The 27,481-nt window shown below is 58.2% G+C and overlaps 1 protein-coding gene across 8 annotated transcripts in view; it reads left to right on the plus strand.

The window, feature by feature from the left end:
• The first annotated feature begins 8,257 nt into the window (after positions 1 to 8,257).
• Positions 8,258 to 27,481, plus strand: part of LOC308178479 (ankyrin repeat and fibronectin type-III domain-containing protein 1-like) — a 194,196-nt gene continuing 174,972 nt past the window's right edge. For 2 of the 8 annotated variants that reach the window (XM_080557188.1, XM_080557187.1), the window contains exon 1: positions 8,258 to 8,400. Coding sequence is in view for 4 of the 8 variants with exons in the window: in XM_080557184.1 (XP_080413310.1) it covers positions 10,902 to 11,155 (254 nt within the window). In the remaining 4 variants the exon portion in view is untranslated. The other 6 variants (XM_080557169.1, XM_080557184.1, XM_080557168.1 and 3 more) reach the window with 6 other exon arrangements.

Below are 27,481 nucleotides of genomic sequence, written 5' to 3' on the forward strand. Positions count from 1 at the left end.
AAAGCAACGTGCTCTGGAAGGCTCTGCTGTCCGCGATGAGGCTGCCCTTCCGTTGTAATTGTTCTGTCTGAGCTCTTTGTAGAGGACTGGAGAGCAAGAGACTTTCAGCATTCACTGCAGCTCATTTTTCTGGCAGCCCACTGGTTCGCAGCTGGGTTGGAGCTGCCTGAGCAGAGGTTAAGAGCCGTTTTGTCCAGTCGTGTGGAGAAGCTATCTAAAATAGGAGGAACGAGATGGGGAGAGGGGTGCTCAGGACACCCTGGGTGATGAACAGTGGTGCCTGGGGTGGTTCTTGTTGCAGAAGCCATCAGCAACAGAGTCGTCACTGCCAGAAATCAACTTAGCCAAAAAGCACTGGCATTCACTGCTCCTTCTGCCTGTCCAGAGAGCTCTCTGTCTGCTGGCACTCCGGGACCTCCTGCTCTCAGGGCACCAGGCAGTGCCCTGTTGCCATTCCCCTCGGGGCCTCCCCCCCGCAGTGGCAGCAGTGACATGGGACACGTCTGGCCCCAAAGCACCACGTGCAGCCCAGCAGCCTGCCTGCGCGCCGGCCCCTTTATCCTTATGTGATGCATTAGACAAACAACCCGAGGAGAAGTCACCAGACCTGGTGCTCACCGCTGCAGAAGAGCTCCTAAAAGAGGTTAAGACTGAAAGAAGCCTGGGTTGCAGTGACCACGCACTGGCTGAGTTTGTGATCTGGCCTGGCTAAGAGCAAAGTCAGACCCCTGAGCTTCGTAAGAGTCAGCTTCCAGCTGTTCAGAGAATTAGCGGAGGAGATCCCACGGGACGCGCTCTTTAGGGACAGAGGATCTGATCAGAGCTGGCAACTCTTTCAGGATATTTTCCTCGGAGCGCAAAAGCTCTCTATTCCATATGTAATAAATCAAGCAGGGAAGGTAGGAAACCAGCGTGGTTGAATAAGGATCTGCTGGTAAACTTAGGCAAAAGAAGGAAATGCACAGAGGGTGGAAGCAGGGCCGCGTGCCCCGGGAAGGGTAGAGAAATGCTGTCTGGGTGTGCAGGGATGGGAGCAGGAAAGCCAAGGCACTGACAGAACTAAACTTGGCAAGGGATGAAGAGAATAACAAGAAGGGGTTCTGCGGGTACGTTGGCCACAAAAGAAAGACCGAGGAAGGTGTAGTGCCTCTGGCAAATGGAGAACAGGCAACAACAGAGGAGGAGAGGGCAGCGGTACCTAACTACTTCTTTGCCTTGGTCTTCACTGGTGGTCAGACTTGCCACATCTCTCGAGCCCCTGAACCTCTAGATGGGGCCCGGGGGAGCGGAGTGCCTCCCGCTGCAAGTGGAGAGCAGGCTCAGGACCTCCCGATGCAACTGAACTACAAGTCTGTGGGGCCTGGCGACATGCATCCCAGGGTCCCGAGGGAACCGGCTGGTGTAGTCCCCAAGCCCCTCTCCATCATATTTGAAAAGTCCTGGCAGTCAGAAGTTCCCTGTGGGTGGAAAAAGAGGAACATTGCTCCCGTTTTTAAAAAAGGGTTGAGAAGGCTCCAGGAAGACCTCACTGCAGCCTTTCAATACTTAAAGGGCTCTTATAAAAAGGATGGAGAAGGACTCTTTACTCGGATAGATAATGATAGGACGAGGAAGAATGGTCTTAAACTAAAAGAGGATAGATTTAGACTAAATGTTGGGAGGAAGTTCTCCACTGTAAGCGTAGTGAGGCACTGGCACAGCTTGCCAAGAGCAGCTGTGGATGCCCCATCCCTGGAGGTGTTTGAGGCCAGGCTGGATGGGGCCATGGCCAACCTGATCCAGTGGGTGGCATCGCTGCCCAGGGCAGGGGGTTGGAGTTAGGTGATCTTTAAGGTCCCTTCCAACCCCAGCCATTCTGGGATTCTGTGTCCCTGGTGCAACACAGCCTTCCTCAGCTCTGGCAGCTGTGTGGAGCTGGATCGTGGATAAACGTGTGGGGACTGATCCCAGAGCTTGCTGCTCTCTGTGGAAAGCCCCACTGGGACAACGCGGGCACGTCTGTGGGTGTGAGGAGCGGGTACCGCTGCCGGAGTCAGCGCCGGGAGGGTCGGTGCCTGGACTTTGCTCCTGTCCGTGTAGGCAGCAGTGTGCCCTGGAGGCGCTGTGAGATGCAGCCAGCGCACAGCACCTCAGACCCCCTCCTGCGTTTACACGCCAGGACTATGAACTCTGGCGCGGCCCCAAGCACAGCCACGGCTCAGCACCAGCCCTCCGCTGGCTCGGATGCTCTGCATCAAGGGTGCCCTCAGTTGAGAGGGGAAAACATTTTTCCTTCCTTATTCAGAGGATGCCTCAAGCGTTTTGGCTGGGAGCTCAGCCCATACCACAGCTCCTCTGCCAGATGTGGGCCTGTTGGTTTTTTTTTCTGTTTAATCATGCAAAGAAAAATGTATTTGTGTCTCCCAGAAACCGTTTTCGCTGTAGAATCTCTCCTTCTTAGCCCTAGAGTGTATTTTCCCCTGCTGAATTATCTGTTTTGGTTGGCGCTCGGTTTGCCAGATGTGAAGCGTGAGGGTGATGCCGTTTTGGAGACGGCACGACACGGCCCGGCCTGAAGGTTAGCGCTAACGTGGGGCTTTCAGGATGCTCCTTGGGTTGCAGATGAGCATCTCCACCTGGCTGCTGCTGGGCAGCCCGGCCGGGAAAGCACAGAGGTCTCAACCTCCCCATCACCAGCCCGCCGTGAGGGGCATCGCCGATGACAGGCAGCAGCGGGACCCTCTCAGGCTGGCTCGTACGAACGCTGGGTGTTTCAGCGCTCTGAGCTTCTTCACTCGGATGAAATGCCGTGGCCGTGCGGCGTGGCAGGCGGACGTGCCCCAAGCACCGCCTGCAGACGTGGGTGTCCGCAGCGGCTTCTGGCCCTCGCAGGGTCGCTTTGCCCGGCGAGGCGCAGGTCCGTGCCCGCTGCAGGGGCCCTGCGGTGGGCTGCAGGTGCAGCGGGTCCCGGGGGGTCGCCGGCAGCCGGCGGAGGGGGCAGGAGGCCGGGGGGCCGCGGGCTGCAGCTGGGGCGTTGTTACCGGCTCCGGCTGCCTCAGCGGCGAGAAGCGGCCGGCGGGCACCGGGCAGGGGAGAGGCACGGGGAAGAGTGACAGCCCTCGCCCCGCGCCTTATCGGATCCGCGGGTGTCTCTCGGGGGGGCAGGCTTCCCCGTCCCGCCCGAGCCGCGGGGCCGGCGGGCTGCCTCGGGGCCGTGACGCCTCGCACCTGCGGCTCCCCGACTTGGTGCAGAAGGCGCGGGGAGCACCCGCCCGCCCCGGGGCCGCTCCCCGCAGCTCCGGCGGCCCTCCTGCTGCCGCCACCCCGCGGCTCCCGAGCGCCCCGGCCTCAGCCGGGGGCCGACAACGGGAGGCTCCCGGCGGCCGGTCCCGGGGCTGCAGCCGCTGCTTCGCCTGCGCCCGGCGCCGCTCAACCGAGCCGGGACGCGGCCGCTTTCCGCCGGGCACCGGGGGGCCGGAGGCGGCGGGGCGGGCCGGGAGGGGAAGGGAAGGGAAGGGAAGGGAAGGGAAGGGAACGGGGGAGGCTCCCGGGGCCGCCCCCGCCCCGCGCCGCCCCCGCCGCCCGCTTCCTCCCCCGCGCCCCCCGAGCCGCGGCCGCAGCCGGGCCCCGGGGTGCGGGGAGGCGGCGGCGCGGGAGGGGCCCGAGGGACGGCGGAGCGAGTGAGCGCCCCCTTTTCGGCTGCTGCACCCCCCCCTTTCTGCTGCCCCCCACTTTCTGCTGCCCCCCCCTTCTGCCCCCCCCCCTCCTTTTCGGCTGCCCCCCTCCTTCTGCTTCCCTCCCCCCCCCTTTTCGGCTGCCCCCCCCTTTTCTGCTGCCCCCCCCCCCTTTCTGTTGCCCCCAGTCCCCCCACTTCTGCTGCCCCCTTTCCCCCCCCCCTTTCCTCCACCGCGCCCGTGGCTTTGGGAGCGCAGGGGCCGTGCTCCAGGAGTCCGCGCGTTGCAAAACATCTCCTGGCTTTGCAGCACGCTTTCTGCTTTTTTTTCCTTTTTTTTTTTTTTTTCCTTTTTTTTTTCCTCCCCTTTTACACTTGGAGTAGCTAATTGGATAGCAAAACAGGGACTGCAGGGGTGGGATTACTTCATGCTCTTGCAATGCTGTTTTGCTGCTCGGTGGCAGTCCTCCCGCGTGGAAGGGCTCAGCCGCGGCCGCCCCGTTCCGCCGCTGGTTCCGAGCGGGGCTCCGCTTTCCAGAAAGATTTCATTGTCTCTCCGGCTAAGCTGGCTTCGGAGGAGATTTGTTCTACTGAATGGTGCATTCAGCAGGTCCTGCGGTCCTTTCGGTGCAGTTGTGTGCTCTGGGGTTTCCTCGGCCGGCAGGTTGATTCCAGCACTGGGGCTTTTTTCTTCTGCCTGTTTCCAGGAGATTTCCGTAGAAAATGCGAAGCCCGGTGACAGACCCGGGAGGGAGCCCTGGCTCTGCCCTGTCCCCCTGGAGGTTGCGTTCCTCTTTTTTTTTTCCCTTGTTGAAAGCTGGATTTCCTTGGGTTCAGCTGGGAATGGGGGTATAGGGCAAGTTCCCATGTTGGTGGCATTGAAGCTCGGCCAGCCAAGTGAGACTACGGTGCGTCCAGATGCACCCTGTAAAAAGCTTCTGGAATATAAGCAAGAAGCTCTCTGCCCTTTAAAGAAAGAAGGGAAGGAAGACCGAGGAGTGGGTTTCTGGCTGCTGGTTCCTTTAGGCCAGGAGTCCCCAGGATGCGTGAACGTGGGATGGGACGGGATGGGATGGGATGGGATGGGACGGGACGGGATGGGATGGGACGGGATGGGATGGGACGGGACGGGACGGGACGGGATGGGATGGGATGGGATGGGATGGGATGGGATGGGATGGGATGGGGTGAGCAGCCTGGCTGGGGCCGGCGGTGAACATTCACCCCGCTGAAGGCCGTGTGAAGGAGGGGCTGTCGGGAGCCCCGTTTGCTTCCCCGTGCCTTCCCCTCCCAAGGGCAGGAGGAGATGCTGAGGGGGATGCTCAGGAGCAGCTCGCTTATCCTCTCTCTCTTTCCCCCCGGCTACTTTTTCTTGCTCTCAGCAGATAATTACAGTGGTAAAATAGGGAGGGAGGGAGCTGTTGCCTTCCTTCTGTATTGTAAATATTCTGCCTATCAAACACTAACTCTAGAAATAATTAAACCCAAGGGGAGATGCTTTGTACATCTTAAACCTGGGCTTCCCCTGGTGGTATCATCCTCCCGGGTGCGGCTGTTTTGCTTTAGTTGCTCGAGTTAATTCTACTGCAGTACTGAGGACTCACTCCTGTGTGGTTCCTGAAGTCTTTCTGCGTTTTGAGGAGTCTGGGACTTGCTCGGTACCTTCTCTTCTGCCCCAAAAGGGGCAGCGCTGTTAGGTGGGAACTTCCTGTTCAGAGTGCCAGGGACAGGGCGGAAAGTTGACCTTTTGCTGCAGCTTTCACCCCACCGCACCAAAGGTAGTCTTGGTTGACTTTATTTTTTAGTAGAGTTGCTCGTCTCATTTAAAATTATGAGAACATATTTCCCATAATAGTCGTATGACTTAGCTTACATCCTTCCCTCTCCCCTTCCACTAAGTAAAAATCCAGATCTGCTGTAATGCTAACAAAAATCACCTGAGTGCTTCCCAGAGCTGGGCTCATGTTTGCGCCGTGGAGCTGCGCCCATCTCGGGAGGTCTTCTCCAGCGCACAGAGAGGTAGCTGGCAGCGTAGGGCGGCAAATGTTTTTGGCGAGGCTGGTCCATGCCCCAGAAAAGCCCCAGGCTCGGTGAGGAAAGCGCCGCGATCTCAGCGTCTGTTCCTGGAGAACAGCTTCTGGCAGGAGGAGGCATCTCCTGCCCCAGGCAGCGCGCGGGGCGAGGCGTTTCTCGAGTGCTGCTTGAGAAGTTGTACTTCTGGTCTTCATCTGGGGGGAAACTTCGTGTGGCCGTGTATCGTGTTCCTGCAGGATAATTAAATCAGGATAATTAAATTAATAGCCAGAGAAGGGCGAGATGTTACCCTGTATGGCAGCCATTATGACTATGGGGCTTTTAATTACCAGCCCTTTCCCTCCAGCTCGAGAGCAAACACTCTTCTTGTTAGCTGAAAGGATTTAATTTTCGAAGAGGGCACGCCGTTGCCATTTACACAGCGCTCAGCCACCGTCATTCTCATTTACGGCCCTCCGCTTGGCAGCATCGTTAGCGCTGGGAATGGCAGGGAGCGGCGCGGGACTGAGCTGGGACACGGAGCGCTGCGCCACGGCTCCGGACACCCGTCTGAAGCTGGTGCTCACAAGTGCGACTACAGGGGCTGCTGCTTGAGGTCCGAGAGCTGTCCCCTCCCCGGCAGCGGGGGACGCGGGGATGGATGCCCTCCGGCGTGCTGCTGGCGGTGCCCGGCTGCTCCCCGTCTGCCGCAGCGCAAGGTGGCGGCTGCTGCTCCCGGGGGCTCGTGTTTTCTTCCGAAAGGAGAAATCTGTGTCGGCTGCTCCGCCTGCCCCAGGCTGAGCTCGACACGCTGTGGTGGCCGGGGCTGTTTTAAGCTTGGGGGGTTTCTCCTCCGTACAGCCTGCGTCTTCTCCTGGCTGCGCTCGCCTTTCTATTTTGAGTCGTGTCCAGCTTCTCCCTGGTTCAAGGTGAGACGTTAAAGGACATCGGCGTGGGCAGGTGCGTGGTGCTGAGGCAATATAAAACACCGCAGCCCTTTTGATGGAGGCTGCAGTCCCTGGAGCAGGAAGGGACAAGCGGCAGCCCAGGATACCCCTGTCGCCTTGGGGTGCCACTTTCCCACGTCCCCCCGCCTGTTTGCTCAGCAAATCGTAGAATCAGGGAATGGTTTGGGTTGGAAGGGACCTTAACGATCTAATTCCTGCCTTCCTGCCAGGTGCTGCTGGAGCCTCATGCTGTTTTATGTGCTCACCTCCAACCTGTACGGTTGTGTCTCACTGGGTGAGAACGAGAGCACTGGGGCTGAGCGGTGATCCCTGGAGAGCCAGGGCATTGTTTGTTTGTCGGGAGTGCCAAAAGGTACGCAGCAAGGCTGTGTAGCTGGAGGCTGGGGATGGAGCTTTGCTGGGACAGCAGTGCCATTTCGGCAGCGCTGAAACGCTCCGGGCAGGGCGTCAGGCAGGGCTGGGTGCTGCAGCTCGGGTGGGCCCAGCTGATGCGGTCTCTGCTCCGCTTCGGCTGCTGGGTGGGGTGGGAGAGGGACCTCGCCGGGTGGGGCTGCTGGCTGCTTGCCCCTCCGCCGCCTCCCCGGAGGGGCGGCTGGCAGCGCTCCGCGTCCTCCGCTGCTGCTCAAGCCCTGCTTTCCGGGTGCTGGCGGCCCTGGGCGAGCGGCGCTGGCACAGCGTGCTCTAGGTGGAGCATTTGTGCTGGAGAGCCCAGGCTTTCAAGAGCTCGAATAGGAAGTTACTTCTTGCGATAAATTGATGGCTTCATTTTTTTGACCTTTGAAAGCTTTTCGTGCTTTCGCTACGTGTAGGAAATGAAATTTCTCATGCTGAGAAACAGCGAGTTCTAGCTCTGGGAAAGAATGACCGACGTGATCTTCTGTCGGATGCCTGGCAGAGCTCGGATAGTGCGAAACAGGGCTTGGGTCCCGGGCTGCGTTCCTTCGTTTCAGAACGTCTGTCTGCGAGACTGCGGAGCTGGAAAGGGGAATCGGGAGAACACAGCACCGCTGGGGTGTTCTGGTGGCTGGGGAGCCCATGGAGAGCCACCAAAGCACAGCGGCTTCTGGTCTCAGAGAAGGGTTTCAGTGGTGACTGAACAGCAGCTTCAGGGAAAAATGAAATGCTAAAACGATGAAGGCTGAGGGCTGCTTGATCCTGAGTCTGGGTGAAGTTTGGGCATAGCTTGAAACGTTTCCTGGATCCTCCTGGGGCTCCTCTGACACCCTTCCTGCTAGCCATGGTGCTTGGCCACTGGGGCTCTGCTCCGGCTGTGCCGAATGGTGCTGGCTGGTGTGCTCTGTGTGCATCGCTCTGGCTGTCGCTGAGCTGTCATCTCTTCCCTTACCATTTCTTTAGCTTTCTGGGGGCATAAGAGTCTGTGCTGTCCCTGTTCTGAGTGTTTTGTGGCTTGTGTTCATAAGTCTTTTCCCAAATGAAAGGCAGCGACCTCATTTTCCTCCTGGGGACTCGTTCCCTTTGCAGCTGAGCGGGCTATGGAGTGCCCAGATTAATGCCCTGGGTGTGCCTGCGAGTTGCTGCCGTGCTGGTTACCTGGTGTGGGGTGGATGTGGGACGTAGATGGACGTGGTACAAACCCTTACACTCTCTCTGTTTTTATTTCCAGAACTCGTACGGGGACATCATCACCTCTGGGTGCCTGGTGCTCGTGCCACGCAGCAGCCTCGGCCGTGGCAAAGGACGGCTCAGCCTCGTGGTGCGGCCGCGGTGACGCCGGGAGAGCTGCCCACGTTTGCGGGCCTGCGGGCGGTAAGAGCCAGGCAGGGCAGCTGTCTGTCCCACGTGCAGTACTTTGTAGGTGGTTCAGTGTGCAAATATGGATGAGAGACTCCAGAAGTCCCTCTGAGGTGTTTGTTCTGCTGCTTCCCCTTGTGAGCTCTGCTCTCTTTGCTGTATGTTGGTGTGTGATTGAAATGGGGAGAGTGCAGTTGTCCTCTGGCTGTGCTCAAGCTTCTTAGACTCTCTTCTTTTCTCTCCTTTTTGCTGCAAAAGCATTCCTTTCTAACAGGGTACAGGGGGGAAATTGGTTAAAGTCTCACTTAAATGCCTTTTTTGGGGGGTCATAAGCTGAGTGTAATGCATACTGCTTATTAAATCACGTATCTATCTTGGTTGGGGGTTGCAAAGCACACCGAAACCCCTGTGACTTGCCAGCAGATGCAGGTGCTCAGTCTGCCCTGCTGGATGTTGCCCTGCAAAGCCACGTGCCTGCAGGTGCCTGGAGCTCTGCCCGGGGTGACTGAGCTCCAGCCATGGCTGCGCACTGTGGACCCCAGACCGACGAGTTGCCTCTTACTGCAGGCTTTCCCTTGTCTGTGAGATGGAGAAAAAACATTTTTCCCAGGAGCACAGCTGTAACACCCTGGTCACTAATGGTCAGCAAGTAGTGGAAGTTTTTGGGGTGAGGATGGAAGGCGAGGGGGTTTGTGGCAGCAATATCCTGAGGTCTTTTTGTCCCGACTGTCACAAGCACAAGGAAGACCTCAGCTTGGCCTTGAAGCCTGTGCTGTGACTGTGCCGTGGGGGTGGCACGCATCCCCATCCCAAGAGCAGATGATTTGATGACATCAGGTGGGCTAAATGAGATGCTGGCTGCAAAGTTTTGCCAGCGTGCAGTTCCCTCGTGCAGGAGGGGGCTGATTCAAGGGCAGCTGGCAGCTTCGTTTTGTGACTGATGTCTCCGAGCAGAGGAGAGGTATGTGAGAGCTGGCTCCGCAGGGTGCTTCACGGGGTTAACAAGCACAGTGTGCAGTGTCACAGGGCACTAAATGGCAAAGCCCCTAACCACTGTGGGGCTTTACTGCCAGTGTGGATGTCCAAAGATGTTCTCCTCCTTCCGAAAGAGCAGATGAGGCTGGCTTTGTGATGAGGCAGGAGGAAGCTGGCTGTGCAGGTCCGGGCACAGCCGCTTGGCCAGCGCCCGCTGTGGAGAGGCACGGGGAGGCTGCTCGGCACGGCAGCACCGCGGGCTGTTGGTTCTGGCAGGCCGGGTGCTGTTTTCCGTCTGGTGTTATGGCAGTAGAGGCCGACTGATTCCCAGGAAACAGCGTTCTGGATATGTGGAAGCTGGCGCGGGTTTCCTCCGACGCAAAATGGGTTTGTAGGAACATACCAGGCTCCTTTATAGAGCAGCTTGAGAGCTAATGAAAGGCATTGCTGTGTAAGAGCAAAATATTGTCAGTGAGTTACTCACGTCGTTAACGAGGTCAGATCATTGCCTTGTAACCAAATTAGTTTGTTTTGCTCTAATCAGTTTTAGTAGCTAGAGTGCTCAATAATTACTTGTGTCTTTATGAAAGAGATGGGGCAGCATGAGTATAGCTGCTGGCAGACTTCTCTGGCTCTGAAATGAATTGTGCAGATTATTTGGGAAGGCATCCTTCCAGATGCATGATGCACCCGGAGCGATGCTGTCAGATCCCGGCCGCAGCCAGGAATGACTGCGGCCTGCAGCCTTGCTCCTCTGTAAACAGCCGTCCTTGGGGTGTTCAGAAAAGCGTGTGCAGCAGGGACGTCTTTGGACTCTGCTGCGAATGTCTTCTTTTATACCAAGCAGGACTGCAAACAGCGTGTGAGGTGTCTCTCTGAACTTTTCCTTCCTTTAACCTATGTACATTGCTGAGACCCCAGGTGCTATCAAATACATCTGCTCTCTAAATCAGAAAACGTCCTCCCGGGTGTTTGCACCTCCAGTATCTTTTCCTTTTTCCAATGCGAGGGGTGTGTTCTTTGAAACATCAGCCTGTGGTGGCTTGGGTGGACGGAGAGGGCTGAATGCAGCTCGTGAGGATGGGGTGCTGAGAGCTGCTGTCCCTGCGTAGTGGTGGTGACTTGACTCAGGAGAAGGGACCGTCACCTGGCCCTGCTTCTCCTTACGCGCGATGGAGACAGCTACGTAGCGTGCCGTGCAGCAGAGGGTCATGCATGTGCCCCCCGCGTGTCCAGCTGCTGCACTGCAAGAGAAGAGCTGTGATGGTTGGCAGCAGCTCTTCTGGGATTAGGTCCTTCCCCGCCCTCGGTCTCTTTTGGTAGACTTGTACCTGTAAACTGAGCCAGAGAGAAAAATGAGAGAAGCTTCTGATCAGAAGTTGCCCTCTTCTCAGTTAGAGACTTTCTGCAAAAGGACGAGTTCCTGCTGGAGCCACCAGTTCTGTCTACCCTTAACCCACTGCTGATTTTAGCTAGAACATTGCTAATTCTTGCTGTTCTTTCTAATTTTCTTTGAGGTATTTTCTTCTGGCTCAGTTCAGATGTATTTCTCCCTGAAACTGGACAAACTGATGCTGGGTAGTGTCGCTGTCCTGGAGGGGTGCCTCCTGGTGTCTCGTGGGACTGAAGCAGCTCTCGGGTTGCTGTCTCCGTACCTCAGGGTCTGCCTGTCTGAACGGCCCCAAGCGGCGAAGGATCACCTGCCCCGAACGCACGCGAGGCTCGCCGCATCTAGCGCCCCATCAGGGCTCCCCTGCCACGGGTGGAGGTGGTGTACTGGTGTCCTCTTCCCTCGGTAAGAGCTAATGGGAAGAAATGCGCAAATACCAGGTCGTGTGGCTGGCGCTGTCTCTCTTGGATGCAAATCCAGCTTCAGAGGTTTGGCTGCCGCACGGACCTGCTCCTCTGCTGCTCTCTGTGTTGTGAAAGCTGCTGACGGACAGACCGGGGCTGCTGAGCAGACTGAGCACGTGGCGGCTGGTGTGGGGCAAGGTTTTGGAGACAACGCCAACTCCCTTTGCTTGGGGGTGGGATGATGTATCTGGGATTCGTTGTGGAACCTGCAGTTGCTGCCGTGGGTAAGAGACGGGGGAGGATGCTGGGGGTGGATCTCAGGCAGGGCAGAAGCTTGCAGGGCAGCGGTTGCTTGCAGAGACCTCTTTGGCCCGGCATGGGAACCAGGACGTCACCGTAGCATGCGTGGCTTAGTGACGTTAAATTTGCCAAGTAAAAGCTCTCACCCTTGTGTGGGTGCCTCCAGCTGTCCTGTGCCTGGAGGACAGCTCGTGCTGACTTCCCTGCCTTCTCCTGTGGGCGAGGGCCAGGCCTCCCGTGAGCTGCCATCCCGTACTTTCACTCTGGTCCTCTGTCGTGAATCAGCCCGGGAAGCCGAACAGACGAGAAGCCACGTGCTGGTGTTAAGGTAGCGTTTCTGGTGCTCTGCTCCTGGGCTAGGTCTCACCTACTCCTTCCCGACCAGCAGGCCTGTAGCACCCACCGCAATGATGCCTGGGTTGACCTGCCCCTAGCCCTGAGCCCTAAGCTCTGGCCTTGTTGGCTGGGCTGAGCAGAGCCCACAGACTCCTGACTTCTCCTCCTCCTCCTCCTCGCTGTCCCGTGGAGCCCGTGTCCGGCCGTTGCGGCCACCTGAGCCGTACCCCTGCACCCCGCGGTCCCGGTGAGTCCCCGGCCGTGCCTGGGAGCTGGCTGGGGGCGTTGGGGAGAATCCCCGTCCCCTCCCAGCACCCCGGGCCGCTGTGCTCTGGCTGCTCCATCGGCTTCTCCTGCGATTGGGTTTGAATTTCCCGCATTTTAATTGTATTGCACGTCTCCTGTTCCTGTGTCGTGGAACAAGGAGGGCTCTGTACGGCAGAGCCCCGCTGGAGATGTGCATTTTGGCAATTCTAAAAATACCCCTCGCTTGCTGAGGCTTGTGCGGGTAACCGTGGCAACGTGGCTCCAGGAGCAGGGTTAAAAACAGTTGCACCAATTAAGGAGAAAATAGAGCTGTTACAGCTTAGAAAACCTAAAAAATGAAGAAAGAAAAAAAAAAAAGGCACCAAACACGTGATGCTGTGGTCTGCAGGCCGTCTTGGATGGGGTCAGCATCTTGGATGGGGTCAGTTTAAACTCTGAAAGCAGCCGAAGCGCACGCCGAGGGCCCCGCTCTCCCTGCCGAGCGGTGCTCGCAGCCCCGGGTGCTCCCGGCCCTGGCTCTCGGTGCGTGCCTGCAGCCGCCCCCCGCGCACAGCTCTGAACGCAGCAGCATCGCTAGGCGAGCGGCAGAGGAGGGAGTGTGTCGTCCCGAGATTAGACTCTGCTCGCTCGAAGGGCAGCCTGGCTAAAACCTGCGGAGGGTTTCGAGGATGAAAGCTCCGTCTGAGGAATGATTCTGGCCTGCAGCGTTGGACTGTGCGAGGGGGCAGATGTGTTTTGAAATTCCCGCACGGAGCCAAAGCCCCTCGGTCAGTGGTGATGCTTTCATTGGTGGATTAGCTCTGGGCTGGGGAAGCAGTCCTGGTAACAGCTACCAGATGAGCCCGAAAGCTAAGGGCTAATTCTATTCCGAGTGTGTTTGCTTTAATTATCTTTGCTGAGCCCGGGCCAGGGTCATCGGAAGCCTCCGGGATGTGCCACTAACCTGCTGGCTGTCCTCCGGCACGGCGAGCTGTGCCTCTGCCCACCGGCACACGCAGGGCCCTTACCCTGGGAGGGGTTTGTCGAAGGGGCTGCTTGTCCTGGGGCCCCGGGTTTCAGGTTGAGCCTCTGGAGCCCCTTCATCTGTGCATACAAACACAGCTGCACCAAGCAGCCGTTCCTGCACCTGAAGGAGGTGTGTGCGCAGCCTCCTTGAGAACAGGCAGGCTTTAGGTGCTGAGAAAGGAGAATTTTTGGAAGGCAGGAGGAAAGTAAAGCTTGTTACATTAAGGAAACGCTAACCTTTCTTCTAATGCTATGTAGCGTCACTTCAGAGTGACCGTATACGTATTTTACCCCAGTGGGTTTGAAAGGGTGCTGCTGCTCTTGCCCACTCCTGTGGTTGAAGTGAAGCAAAAGGTCTGAATATCTGACGTCGCCTTGGGTTAGCCTCTCTTCCTGGCGTGCTGCTGATTTCTCTCTTAGAGCAGCGTTTTCCTCCAAACCGGCGTCATCCCCAAGTGCAGTGCAGGCCCGGGAGGCTGCAGGCTGCTTTCTGTGCTTTTGCTTGTCCCCGGGCGTGCAGGCACGGCCGCGGAGCTGGCAGCGAAGGAGAGGCTGAGGTCAAAGCAGCGGTGGACAGGAGCTGGAGGCCTGTGGGGAGGAAGGAAGCGGGGGCCGTGCAGCTGTGCTCGGAGGATGCTGCGCCTGCTGGAAAGCAGCAGCGGGGTCTCCCGAGACGAGTTAGGTGAAGGAAGCAGCGATGAAGTCACTGGTTTGCTTGGCTCGCTGGTGGCGGGAGGTGTTGCTAGCAGTGCTGGTGGGGATGGGGTGAGAAGGTCAGGGTCAAGGCAGTGAGCAGGCAAATGCACACCTCTGTCTTGTGTGCACGGGCCCCTGTCGCCGTCCCCGGGCTGGCAGCCTGCTGAGCACTTTTGCATGTGGGCCCTTCAGTGTTTAACACTGCAGTCACTGCAGAGGGGTCTCTGTGCCCCCCGGAGCTGCTCCTTCCCCTTCCCTGGGTGCGAGCCGAGCTTGAGCCGTGCCCTGTGTCCAGCAGCTTGGGCACGATTTTGGGTAGGCACAGTGGGGCTGACGTTAGTCCCCGGGGGAGGCAGTTGTGGCTGTCCCCACAGGACTTGGGGGTGCTTGTCTAGCTGGCTGGGGGGACTGAGGGCTGCAGGACGTGGCATTGGTCCAGGGCGATGGATGTGGAGCCCAGCCCAACCCCACAGCAAGGCGTGCTTGTGGAGGGAGTCCCAGTCGCGATGGGGATTTGGGTTTGTAAACTGGTTTAGGCAAATCAAAAAAGATTCCAGGGTGGATCCCTTTAATTCGCTTTGAATTATGGTTTGCATCAATTTGGGTTAATCAGGCTGGAGGCCTCCCCACGGCGTGTTTCTGTGCATGGGTTAAAACAAAAGCGTGCGTGGAAGTGTGCTGGAAACAGGGCCAGGCTGGGGGAGAGGCAGAGCTGCGGGCAGGACGTGGGGAGGGCTCGGGCTCACCTGGGGGCAGAGCTGGCGGCGTGCGGAGGCGCCGGGAGCCTTCCCAGGCTGCGGCTGGGGTCCTGCACTCCTGGCGGGGCCGGTTCGGCAGGAGAGGGCTCGGTTGTGAGGCTCACGCGACAGGGATTTAACAGGCAGCAGGCGGCCCTGCGTGCTCGCCCAGCGAGCTCCCGGTGGGGAGGACGAGGACGGAGAGCCGGGCAACGCGCCGCGGCTGGGCCTGGCTGCCCTCGGAGCCACGGGAGTGCCAGCAGGCGCAGGCTCGGTGTGAAGCCTCCTGGGGCAGGAGGTGACGGGCGGCGAGGTTTCCCCCGAGCTTGGTCCTTTCCCTGGCGTCTCCTCTCGCTGTTACGCCGCGTACGTGCAAGTGCAGCGACTTCTGCCCGCGTGGCTTTGCAGGTGAGCTGGGGCACGGCGTGCGTCTGGTCCACGGGCCCTCGGGAGCCCTTCCGCTGGGCTCCAGCTCTTGTTGGGTGTCGGTGTGCCTCTCGCCCTTAGCAGGGATGCTGCAGAAGTTAATCGGACACTTTCCTGTTTCTGTCACCGCTGCTTCTCCCGTGGCCACGCTCCCCTGTGAAGTGCCCCCAGTCGTGCGGCTGGCTCTGCTCACGGCCGCATCCTGCGCGGGGCCGCGGGGGCGCTGTGTGTGTACGGGGAGGGGAGGCACAGCACCGGGAGCTGCTGCTCCCCCTCGGGAAGGTGTAACGTCAAGAGGATTTCTTACAAAGTGTGCTTGCCCTATTCCCGCAAAATTAAAATTAGTTCTAATTAAGTAGAGGTTAACCTCCGTGCGAGCTGCAAATTAATGGAATGTGAGATTAACTTCTCTTGCAGCACTGGAGGTTCTTGAAAATTACTTGGAAATGAATGTAGCTGTGTGTGGTTTGAATTTTTAATGTATGTTAATAGTTCAGGTTTGAGTTAATTAATTTTCAATGACAGCCCTTTGATCTTTTCTTTTTTAACTTCTACTTCTGCAGCTTAAAGTGTACCTTTCCAGCTCTTTTTGTAGTGAAACGAATTGGACAAAAACGCATAATATGATAAAAGCACCCTAAACACAGCCTGAACTGCATCCGTGCTGAAGCTTGTCTGGTCTCCATCGTGCGGGCTTTTGGCGTGGTGTCCCCTCTGCCTCTGCCTTCCGGGGTCTTGGGGGAAAGGAGTGTATTACATCACCCTGGTGTGAGTTTGGGGGGGAAAACCCATTCTGTGTCTGCTTGTTTTTGGCGGTAGTAATTTGGCTTTGCCTTTAATTTTGTTTCAGAAGTAGCTTTGTCTTCTCGGGGCAGCCGTCCTTCTCTGTGCAGCTTTCCCTGTCGCGGTGCCCAGGCGAGAGCCAGCGGCTCGTGCTCCAGTTTGGCTCGCCCTGGCAGGGAGCGCTGCAGCTCCTCGGGGAAAATCCAGTAGGACCCTGGCGGGGCCCCGGTGTTTGTGCTCGCAGCAAGCCCGTGCTGCTTGGGGGTGAAGTTGGGGGAGCCAGGGTTTGTGCTAGGATGGGGATTTGGGGTGTAGCCCACCAATTTGCCCTTCTGCAGGGGGCGGTGTTGGACCAGCCGCTTGAGTCATCATTTTGCAAGTAAAATAGCAGACATCCTCTCTGAAGTTTCCCAGCCCCTGCAAGAGCATTGACCTCGGGAGCTGGCTGTGTGTGAAGCTAAATCTTCTGAGGACGGCTGTTCTCTCCTCCCAGCCTCCTTCCCCTGTGTGCTCCTGAGCCACGGAGACCCTCGCTCATCTCTGGGTGCAGATCCAAGCCTACCTGCCTGGCTCTGCGCCGGTGGTGCTGCTGCTGACACCCCCCTGCTCGGCCTGCGTTGGGTGGGAAGCTGTGGTCGTGCTGTTCCCAGCTCCTTATCTCGTGTTGCAGGAACTGGCCAGGGCTCGGTCCCGGGCGCCATCCAGCCGATGGAGTGGGGTCAGGCTTTTCCCTTCCCAGCTCGGGCCCCGTTGTGCGTCTGTGCTGGTCGCTGCTCCTGGGGCGCTGACTGCAGCATCCCCGGCCCAGGGAGGAGATCATTCCTCCCGAAACGTCCGGGTCTGCCCTCACACTCCCAGCTCCAAAGATGAGCCCGGTGCTGTTTTGCTTGCTGTAGCTGCCGAAGGGGCTGCCGTGGCAGTGCACCTGAGGTGCATTTGACATCTCGCCCCTCATGGTGCTGGCTGTGATGCTCTTGAGCAGTGATGGGGGGCTTGTGCGTGTCCAGGAGAGGAGAGGTGGTGGGAAACGCCGTGCGCAGCTGTAATGGCAATGCTCCTGGGGTGTGTGTGTGTGTGTGTGTGCTGCCCTGCTGGGTGGTGGCGCTCCGTTCCTTGTCCGCCTGTCCTGGAGCGAGGCGGGTGCCTGTCCGTGTGCGACGTGGGGACAGTGAGGCGGCTGGGGCTGGAGAAGGGTCCTGCTGTGCTGAGCCCTCCGCGGGGGCCAGCAAGGCTTTCCTTCCGCTCCGCGGGGCGGGGAAGCTCCCTGACCTTTCGTGCAGATTTGTTTCTGCATTACTTGCCCTTTTAGCGCATGATTGAAAACAAGCTGTAGGGATGCGGCCAGAGCTCCGCAACTGAGCTGCCGGGATCAGTCAGGAGCGTTTCTCGAAGAAACAGAGCAGAAAACGAGCGTGTTTTAAAAGAGTAGGTTTTGTTGTTGGTGGTGGATTGCCTGCCTGCGTGGAGATGAAGACCCAGCTCTGGGTGCTGCTGTACCAACTTATCAGGAGAGTCGTGACCGCTTGTGTCACTGTTCAGCACAAGGAATCCCAGAATGGCTGAGTGGGAAAGGACCTCTGAAGATCACCCAGTCCAACCCCCCTGCCAAGCAGGATCCCCTAGAGCACCTTACACAGGACAGCATCCAGGCGGGTTTTGAATATTTCTAGAGAAAGAGACTCCACAACCTCTCTGGGCAACCTGTCCCAGTGCTCTGTCACCCTCCCAGTACAGAAGTGCCCCCTCATATTGAGCTGGAACCTCCTGTGCTTCAGTTTCTGCCCATTGCCTCTGTCACTGGGCACAACTGAAAAGGGACTGGCTCCATCCCCTGGACACCCTCCCCTCAGATATTTATACACACTGATGAGGTCTCCCCTCAGTCTTCTCGTTTCCAGGCTAAACAGGCCCAGGTCTCTCAGCCTGTCTTTGCCAGGGCTGAGCAGAGGGGGAGGATCACCTCCCTTGACCTGCTGGCAACACTCCTCCGAATGTCCCCCAGGATCCCGTTGGCCTTGTTGGCCACAAGGGCACATTGCTGCCTCCCGGTCAGCCTGCTGCCCCCCAGGACTGCCAGGTCCCTCTCTGCAGAGCTGCACTCCAGCAGGACACCCCCAGCCTGTACTGGTGCTTGGGGTTATTCCTCCCTAGGTGCAGGACCCCCCACTTGGTGAACTTCATGGGGTAATGGAGCTCGAATGCCCCCCGGTGTGGTGCTGCGGGAGGCTCTGGATGTGGCCCCGGGGGTGCCTGCTGCAAGCCTCGTCCCCTGACGGTGCCAGTGCTCGCTCGGGTAGGCAGGAGCAGGGGCCAGCCCCGGCTCAGTCCTCTGTGCCAGGCTGCGGGGACAGCAGTCACTGGTGCAGAGAAAAGGCTAAAACCTTATGAAATCGTTATATCTGAGGAGTACGTGACCTATTCATCTGTCTTTAGGCGTTGGGCAAATATGGAAGAATATTGGATAAAACACTGCAAATATTTGTAGTTCCCTGAGGGAAGGGCTCTGAGAAACTTCAGACTTCCTTTTCGTGTCACGTGCGGTCCTTTTTCGCTCTGCTTTTCAGGTACAGACCTTGAAGTGCTTGGCAGAGGGAGGAGGCGAGCCTCTCCTAGCCAGGGAATTGTAGGGCTTTGCCTCCTGGGCCCCGCATCGTGCTGGTGTCTGGCGCTGGCTGCGTGTGGCGGGTGCTGAGCCCCTTGCCCAGGGGACCGATACCGCAGCCACACGTGGAGTCTCACAGATCCGCTAGAGCTGGGCCAGGTGGTTTTGGAGCCGGTGGAGGGACTTCTGTCCTCCTGGGCAGTGCCCCTTGGGGCAGGACGCGTGGTGGGAGTGTGTGCAGTGCTGGATGTTGGAGCGCCTGGGGGCTGGACGCGCTGCACCACAGCCAGGCGTCGGGTTTTGGCCGCTGTTCGCTGACCTCCGTCTCTGCTGCTGTGAGTTCAGTCCTTCCATCCTGCTCCTGTGGAACTGGGAAGTTCTTCTGTGTGTCTGCACCGAGCAGATGGTTCAGGGTGGGAAACTTCCAACAGCTGAAGAGGTTTGCGAGGGCTGTGCGGTGCCATCTCCTGCCGCAACGCTTGTAAAAGCCAGACACTTAAAAGCAGGGAAGCGTGCAGTTTAAGGAGATCATAAATCTTACCTTGCCCTCATCGCAAACACAAAATGTGTCCTTCACACCTGGTGCAAAGAACAGTACAGTTTCAAAGGACCGTCAACTCTCCCTTTTACTGGGGCATTGATATTCAGGCTCAGCTAGAAATTCTCCCCCCAAAGTGACAATTGCAACAAGCCTGATCCTGGCAAAGGGGCTAGGTGCGAGTAACTTGACTTGGTGTAACCACGGGGATTACTTGGGGCCCAGTCCAGCGGCAGCAAAGTCACAGAGCGTCTTGCTGTAGGCCGAACTGGGTTCAGTGAGTGTAGTGGGAGCGTGCCCAACGGGTGTGCGTAGACGTGCTGCGCCGGGAGTCTGTGGTCAGCCCTGTGGGGGGGGCAAAGCGGTTGTGTGCTTATGGACCCGCAGGTTTTGTTCTGCCCGTTAGCGTGTCACGTAACCCGAAGTGAGAGGGGATGGGTGGGGCTCCTGAGCCTTTGCGTGTTGTCCCTGTCCCGCTCCATCAGCGAAACAAAGTACTGCAGGCCTCCGGAGCTGGGGACTGGCGTCACCCCTGCAGGGTGGCCTGGCGGCCACCTTCGGCGTGGGGGCTGTGGCATTGACTCGTAAAGCTTTGCTGAGGTTTTGGGTCTTGCTGCTGATCCGGGGGTGCCCTGGGCAGGGCAATGTCAGGGCCTGTAAGCGGGTTTGGGAAGTTTGGGGATTGGCTGTGCGCATCTCCAAGGGCCTGTTTGTCCTCTGGTTAGTTGTACCTGGTGGGTGTCCTGGGGCTCCCGCACTCCGGGGTTGTGCAGTGAACCTGTGATTTCAGCCTGTTTGGGAAAACTTCAAATGTCAACGCTATGGTAGTTATGAAATTTTCTACTATAGGGTTCATTTTCAGGTAGAAGTTTATATTTGTGCTTCCCTGGTTTTCAGAGATGTCCCTCTGCAGGCATATGGTAAGCTAGGACCTTTGGTCCTTATAGCAGATGTCTGTATATGTTTATATACCCACCCGTGTGCGGTTCTCCCCCTGCTCACTGGAGGTGCTGAGCGTTGTGATGAAAATGGTACGAGATTGTTGTTTTGTTCTAGCCTGGGTTTAAGCCATGTGTTTGAGAAGCAATATGTGCTCCGAATGAGGGACCTTTGTAAAACTGCAGTGTCTCAGGAGCTCTCAACAATCATCTTTGAAAAACATCCATCTCCTCCTTTTCTTTTTGCTTTGGATTTCTCTCAAGCTGAGTGCTTTGGGGTTTTGCAAATGTCAAGAAGCAAAGCCATAGCTTACACTGGGATCACAGAGCGTTTAGGCAAAGCCCTCTGAAGCCGCCGCGCGGCGATGCTCCCGCAGGCTGGGGCAGAAGCATTTGGTTTCGTCGGCTGCGCTGATCCTGCGTCGGGGTGGGCGATGGCTCTTCGAGCTCCGCTTGTGCTGTTGGTCAGAGCAGCAGAAGGCTGCACCAGGAGCTTTGTGCTGGAGGATGCTGCAAAGCATCAGAACCAAGAGCCTCCCGGGCTGGCTCTGCCGTGGGCTCTGGGTGCGTGGGTCGGCGTGGTGGCAGCGGGATGCGCCTGGAGAGGGGCCTGCAGCTGCTGGCGGTGCAGCGCCCGGTTCCGTGTGCTTGGTTCCCTACTGGTGGCACTCAGCGGCTGGAAGAAGGCTCTTCTGGGGGCCTTAGGGACAGAAGGCGAGGGGTTGGCTTTGCGGTCACCTCGGGACTGCTAGCTTTTGAAGAGGTTGGGGTTTTATCGCTGTTTGCAGCGCGTTGTGTAGAAGGGCAGCAGGTTTGTAAACAGCAATGAGAAAAGTAACTCTGCTTGATGTAGTATGCTGGAGCCAAGTGGCTGGGAGGCGAGAAACTTTCCTGGGGTGGGAGAAACTTCAATAGCCCAGAAATATTTTTGTTTACTTCTATGTGAAAAAGGAGCTGGCAATAAAGTGGGCTCCAAGGAACTTCCCACGTGGGCTGCGAGCCTGAGCTAGCAGGCAGCGGGTTTCACCGCTCCTCCTCTAAACGTCAGACCACAAAACCATCTCGAGGTGAGAGAGCCCTTTCCCAACGGCCTCAAATGGTTTCATGAATTTCTGCTTTGTCCCAGACCCAGAAAGGCTGCTGGAGGTTTTGGCAGGCAGGGACTGGCACCGACTCCCGAGCAGCTGCACTGGTGGCGGCCGCCCTTAATAGCGTGCGAAGGGGAGGCGTGCGGAGCGGCGACGGGACGGGGCAGTGCGCAGGGGATAACCTCTGCTTTCGCAGAGGGGAGGCAGTTTCCCAGTTCTCGATTCCGTCCCTGATCTTAGGCTCAGGGTGGTGCTGGACTGCAGCTGGGCAGGGGCTGCTGGGGGTCCCCACGCCTGCCGGGACCGGGGCCGGCCGAGCGTCCAAGCGTGGCAGAGCAGGGAGGTCGGGGAGCAGCAGGAGATCTTCTGGCCCCGGAGAAATGCTGCTGTTGACGCTGTTTTTGTTGCAAGTCAATGATTCATTGCCAGCTTTAACGGTAGAGCAAAGCATATTTACTCGCCTTGTTTGGACGGATGATAATCGCTGGATAAGAAACTGTCAGATGGGAATCAATTAGAGGCTTCCACTCTGCAATGAAAGATCGCAGTTGACATCTGATGCCCTGTGAAACTAAGTAAGGACAATGCTGCTATTTATACAGCTCCCCTCCAGTTCCTTCCCTTATTCTCCTGTCATCCTCTTTGCTCTACTGCTGGAACTTTGACCCTCTGTCAGCTGCTCCCCGAGCAAGTGCCCGTAGCGGTCCTTTCGCAGTCCTTTCGCGTTTCCTGGGAAGAGATCTTTGTGTTGGCAAGGGGTGTGCGTGTGGGTGGGACAGCAGAGCTGGAGGAGCGGTGAATGCCTCTTCCCTTCTCTCCCCGGGACGAGGCAGCGATCGCAGAAGGCTGGGTTTCTGCTGGGGGGGCTCGGCACAAGGAGTGGGGTTTGTGCCGTGGGAGTGGGGCTGGGTGTGTGGCTGTACCTGCAGCAGGGGGCTCAGAGGGGGCTGAGGACGGGCCGGGTGCTGTTTCTGCCCTGGGTTTGCTGCTCTGGGTGGTGGTGTGGCCTTTTGCTGCTCGTCGCTTGGTTCCTTGGTGTGTTGGATGGTGACAGGGCTTCGCCTGCTTCTGCTGGGGGCTGCCTCGTGCCAGGAGCGGTCGGGGGCTGAGGACGGCCTTGGCAGTGTGTACGTCGTGTGGGGAGGTGGGGTAGGGCAGGGAGGCGATGGCTCTTCCAAACAAAGCCTCTGCTGTGCTGGAAGTCCTGCAAAGCTCCCGTGTTGGGGCGGTCATGGTCAGCCGGTGTCACCATGACATCTCCTTGCCTACGGCCGAGCCAACGCTGCCGGAGCCGCGGTGAGTCAGCGGCGGTGACTCAGGAAGGTCACTGGGCGTACGTGCCCTCAGGGCGGGGGGGGTCGAGCTGCGTTTGATGCAGCTTGCTTGAAAGCTTCCTTACCAAGTGGGGACGCTTCGCCTTCAACTGGGGCTTCTCTGCTCGGGTGCCAGCAGGCTGCTGCCGCGGGGAGCCCTGGCTCATCGGAGTGAGCCCCAGGGGTGCGGGTGCTGTCCCGGGGGCTGCAGCGCTCCGAGGGGCACGCACGAGTGAACCGGCTGTCCACCTGGGAGAGACGACCCGTCCCAAACTGAGCATCCATGTGGAAATACGATGTCGTGGAGGAAAGGTTTGCAATGGGCTTGCCTCTTTGCTTTCTTGCTTGGTACCATATTAAGTGCACTAAAGAGCATTTCCCTGGAATATAGCCAGCCCTGAACATGAATGCTCTTGTCACACGTAAGGGAAAAGCTTTTTAGTGAGGTAAAATGATTAGCTATTCTTACCTAGGGACTTAATTTTGAGGCTGGTTGAAGCTCTGAGGACATGCACTTGATCTTATCTTAGCTGCTTTCTCTCATTTTTCTCCCTTTAATGATACAAAATAATTTTCTGTGTCTCTTTTGATTGTTGGTTTTCCAAGTATTCTCCAGTGAAGGCACAAAATCCTGTGGGAACTTCAGATGTGGGGCTTGTTCTGTGACACGCGTGGAGCTGTGCCGTGCGGATCCCTTGGGAAGAGCCTTTGGGTTTGCAGGATCTCTGATCTGCCAGCTGGGACCTACTCTGCCAGCAGGGACGTGTGTTAGGCTTGGCAGAACCAGGGTGAAAACCAGCCCTGCGCTCTCCTGCTGGTGCCTTGTCTCTGCGGCACGTTGGCATGGGCTTGAAAGAGAAGAGGAGCAGGTGAGAGCGCTTCAGGAGGGGTCCTGCAGCGGCTGAGGTCAGCTTTTGTTGGCACAATGGCTGCAAGTACCGGGCCCAAACCCAGCGAAGCCGTCCGGCCCCAGCACCCCGTGGTGGGAGCTGCTGAGCCTTGCAGGATGGAGCTGGTGGCGTGTCCGTGCTCACGGGCAAGGAGTGGGGGCAAGCAGGGTCTGCAGGCCCGGCAGTGTGTGTACCGCTTGGGTGTCCGTCCCTGGAACTGGACGAGGCTGATCCCGTATGGAAATGTAAATGTCTGGCCAGGTAATAATTAACTGGGACGGCTGTCCTGGTGAATGCCCCTCCTGGGGTTACACTGGGTCCGTGCGGCTGGTTGTGCTGCCTGCACGGAGCTTGGTGTGCCCTGAGCGGAGCAGGGCTATGGGCAGGAGAGGCGAGGGCTGGGTTTTGCCCTCCTTTCCTTTTCTCCGGGTACTCTGCTGCCTGCCCTGGCCGTGTGTCCTGGCTGCGCGAGCCGGGCACAGCCTCCGCTGCGCTCCCCGTCCCACTCCCAGCGCCCGCATCCCGGCGTGGTGCCCGGTCGGATCTGCCCGGGGGAATGCGGGGCTGCAGGATGCGACCTGCCCCGGGGGGGCTGCCCACGCCCGCCCGGCCTGCCTCTGCCGGGAGCCACCGTGCTGATGGCTTTGGCAAGTTGTGCTGTTGATTTTTGCCTCTGATTTTTGCCTCTGATGCCAACATCAGGAAGCATGCTGAAATAAATTAAGAGGAGGGCTGGAGGAAAGCCAAAGCCTTTCCGTGGCTCTGGCTGGAGAGCTGAAGGAGTGAGGTGTCTCTGCCTCGGCTGCTCTGGGCTGCAGGACGGACCGAGAAGTGGCTGATGTGCCGTGGGTAAATTAATCCACACACCTGCGAAATTGTAGCTGCACAACTTAATGATGAGCTGCAGCTTATCCTGGTACGACTGCGAGATAAGGGCATCGTAAAAGTTTACAGCCGTAATAAACGGGTCCTGATGTAAGGACGGTGCTGTTCTTTCACACCGCTGCTGGGGTGCTTCCTGGGGAAGACAGGCAGCTGGCTTCTCCCTCTCCCGGCCTCCAGCCCTGGCCCCGGCTCCCCCTTTGCTGCCGTGGCTGGAGGCCAGCGCGGCTCTGGCACTGCCTGCTCACACCCTGCTGCCGGGTGGGAGCGCGGGCACACGCTGCTTCCTGCTGCCTGGGGACCGGGCTGCTGGCGCAGAGCGAGCCTGGTGTGTCACGCTGCTTCTCACCTTGTCAGTGTTTTAGCTGGTAAGTCTTTTAGCCGGGGCATTGAAAAACCGCGGATTTTCTTTACTGAACGTTATGCTTTGCTTTAAAGCTCCTGGTTGGCGTCAGCTCTGCCAGCGCATCCCATCCCGGCTGGCGGCGCTCCCAGCAGCGCAGACACGGCCACGTCCCCGCGTCCGTGCCCCCGTGCCGGCTGCTGCTGGGCTCTGCCCTGGCTCGGCGCCCAGTGCTGCTTCCCAGCCTCTGGGGTTTCGGTGCCGAGCGTGTGCTGCGCGGAGGTGAGGTGTGCTCACGCCGTGGGGGAGCCGAGGGGCAGCCCTGGTGCCTCCGGCCCCTTGGGGCTTGGTGGTTGCCTGGGTCTCGCCCCCTGCTCGGCCCTGGGGGGCTGCGGAGCTCTTCCTGCTGCGTGGGACGATGCTGGATGCTACGTGGTTGAACAGCCTGCGGAGTCTTTTTGCTGGCAAGTTCTATAGGCATGGCTTGGGTTTCTGGCTCACACATGAATTAATGAGTAGCAAAGCTTATTTCTCTCTTGTTTTTCACATGTGCATGGTGGTTTCATGGGTTTGATTGTGGGGTTTTGTGCTGTATGAAATGGTGACAGGTCACCGGGGCAGTATCTGGCCTCTGAGAGCCTGGATGGTGTAGATAAAGGGAGTGCTGGGGTGGGTGATGGAAATCAGCGATCCCGTGATAGAGCCAGGTGCTGGGGTAGGCAGTGCTGAGCCCATCCCCAGGTCACCACCTGACACGCACGCACACCATGTTGCTTAATGGTGATCTTGTTTTGTACTCCAGGACTCGCTACCTGGTACTTCAGAGCTGCAGGGTCCTGCTGTATTTGTGGGGGGGCTGTGCTGAGTTTGGAGAGGGGAGCCCCGTCCCACGGCTGTGCTGCCCCACGGGAGCCGCAGCAGAGCGGTGCCCGTCGCAGTGAGCGTCCTGCAGGGCCCTGCGTGCTCTGGAGGCTGTCTGCTCCCTGTCCTGGGTCGCTGGCCTTCCTCCTGGAGGAGAAGACACAACAAGCAAACACGCTCTGCGTAGCTTGGTAGCCAGGAAGGGAACGGTTGAGGAGCTGATGGCGTTTTTATTGTCAGGCTTTGCTGTGCGTGTTCACAGGCTGTTTGTTGCACAGGTCCGTGTAGGGTTGTTGTCCAGGCGTGGCTATTGTGGTTGGTACGCTCCAGGGTGACTGGCCCCTGGGGAGGATGCTGGTGGTGGTGGGCCCTTTTCTGGAGCTGCTGGGAGAGGGCTGGCCTCTGCCAACCCCCTTATCTGTCCCAGATCACCTTCTTGTCCTGCGTGTGCCTGAACATTGCTTCCAGGAGGATCTTTTCCGTGATCTTGCCAGGCACAGAGGTGAGGCTCACCGGTCTGTAGTTCCCTGGGTCCTCCTTTCAACCCTTTTTAAAAACGGGAGCGAAGTTCCTCTTCTTCCAGTCACCGGGAACTTCTCCTGACTGCCAGGACTTTTCAAATATGATGGAGGGAGTCTCAGGACCCTGGGACGCCTGGTGTTTGTCCCCACACAGGGGGAACACAGCACACAGGCGTGCAGCAGGGCTTGGCACAGGGGGATCAGAGCTCGGCTGCCACGGCTCCGCTGGCGTCCCCTCCTGTCCCTGCGAGCTGCCTTTGGGACCCCCCTACCAACCCCTTCCCCAGGGGCGAGGTCTCCTTAACAGGCTGTTGGCGCAGCTCACGGTGCAAGTGGCTAGAGCAGTCAAATAGGGAGAATAAATGTCTGCTCTGCAGTTTGCTTTTCACAGGCTGGTTCTTGGAGTTGGCAGACGTAGAGCGCTAATGAGAGTGCGGGGGAAGAGCTTTGCTTTGGGTAGGAAGGCTCTTCCCTGCAGGGTTTTGCTTAAGTAAGCAACTTTATGAAGTCTGGGAGGACAGCTAAAGCTCTGGGCTATTAATTGATGCTGGATTTAATCCATGTGCAGGTCAAAAAAGAAAAAAAAAAAAAAAAGAAGGAAAAGATAATTGTGCTTGCGTCTCGTTACCCTGCAGTTTTGTGCAGCAGCTGAATGGTGAAGGAAGAGCCTGAACAAACAGCTGCCCGAACAGCGAGGTGCTTCGGTTGCTGCCTGGGGAGGAAGTTTGTGCTCGCGTTCAGTCCGTGCTGTCGGCTGCGCGGGGACGTCGGGGCTCCGGCTGGCACCATCAGGCAGCAAACTCTGCCTTGGGAAGGACTTTAAACTTTAAAAATGTGATGTGTGTGCATATATGTATCTTTATATATAAAAAAATATATAAGGCGGGAGGCCAGGGCCCATCGCCCCCACCTGCTGCTCCCCGGGGCACCATTACTTCTTTGGGATTGCGGTGGTCCAGGGGGAGGCTGCCGGAGGTTTGGGAAGAGGTCCCACGACTCGTTCCTACCAGAAAACACTCTGACAGAGTAGACATAGAGCCAAAGAGCTCCTCAGTGTTTACTTTTTATTTTTAGAAGACAATAAGCGAGCGGATCGGGCTGCAGGCGGAAACGGTGGCTCTGAAATTCAGGCCCCCCCCTCCGCCCTTGTCAGGAAGCGCACGCTGCACGTGCGCCCGGCCGGGATGCTCGCAGACAAAGAGTTTCTTGATGCTTTTTTCTTCCCCCTTCAGCTCCCTCGCCTCTAGGCAGAAGATTTGCCTGCTGACAGACACACTGGAGGCTTGCACGGAGCCGGGCTCCCTGCGCTGGGGGAGCGCAGCTGTGCCTGGCTGCTTTGTTAGCAGCCGTTTGCCCCGGGGCGGGGAAGAGCTTCCCGATTTTCCTTTCGGTTGTCTTGGACTGGGGAACGAAATCATCGTCGGTGTAGCGCTGGCGGTGGTGAGCACGGGGCTGCAGGGGCTCCCGGGGCCGTCCTTCCTGCACACAACGCGGTCGGTCGCGGTGCCCAGCGGGTCCCCGGCACGGCTCGAGCCCGTCGCGACGTTCCTTTTGCTCCTTCGCCCCTCGGGTGCTGCGCGAGGCACGGGCTGTCCTGGGGAGACGTGTTCCTGCGGCTTGGTTGTGCCTGCTCCTACCAGACATCCCTGCCTGCCACCGAAATGCCCCCGTTCTCCTTTAGCCAAAAAGAAGCCGTAAGACCAAGCCGAGCATAAAGGTGTGTTCCTCGCGGCCGTGCCGGCGAGCGGGGCTGCGGCGGGAGCTGGGTTTGTGCTTGCTGGCTCCCCGCTGGGCACGGGGG

Source organism: Anser brachyrhynchus, assembly GCF_964034855.1.
Source record: "Anser brachyrhynchus genome assembly, chromosome: 15".
Classification (NCBI taxonomy): domain Eukaryota; kingdom Metazoa; phylum Chordata; class Aves; order Anseriformes; family Anatidae; genus Anser; species Anser brachyrhynchus.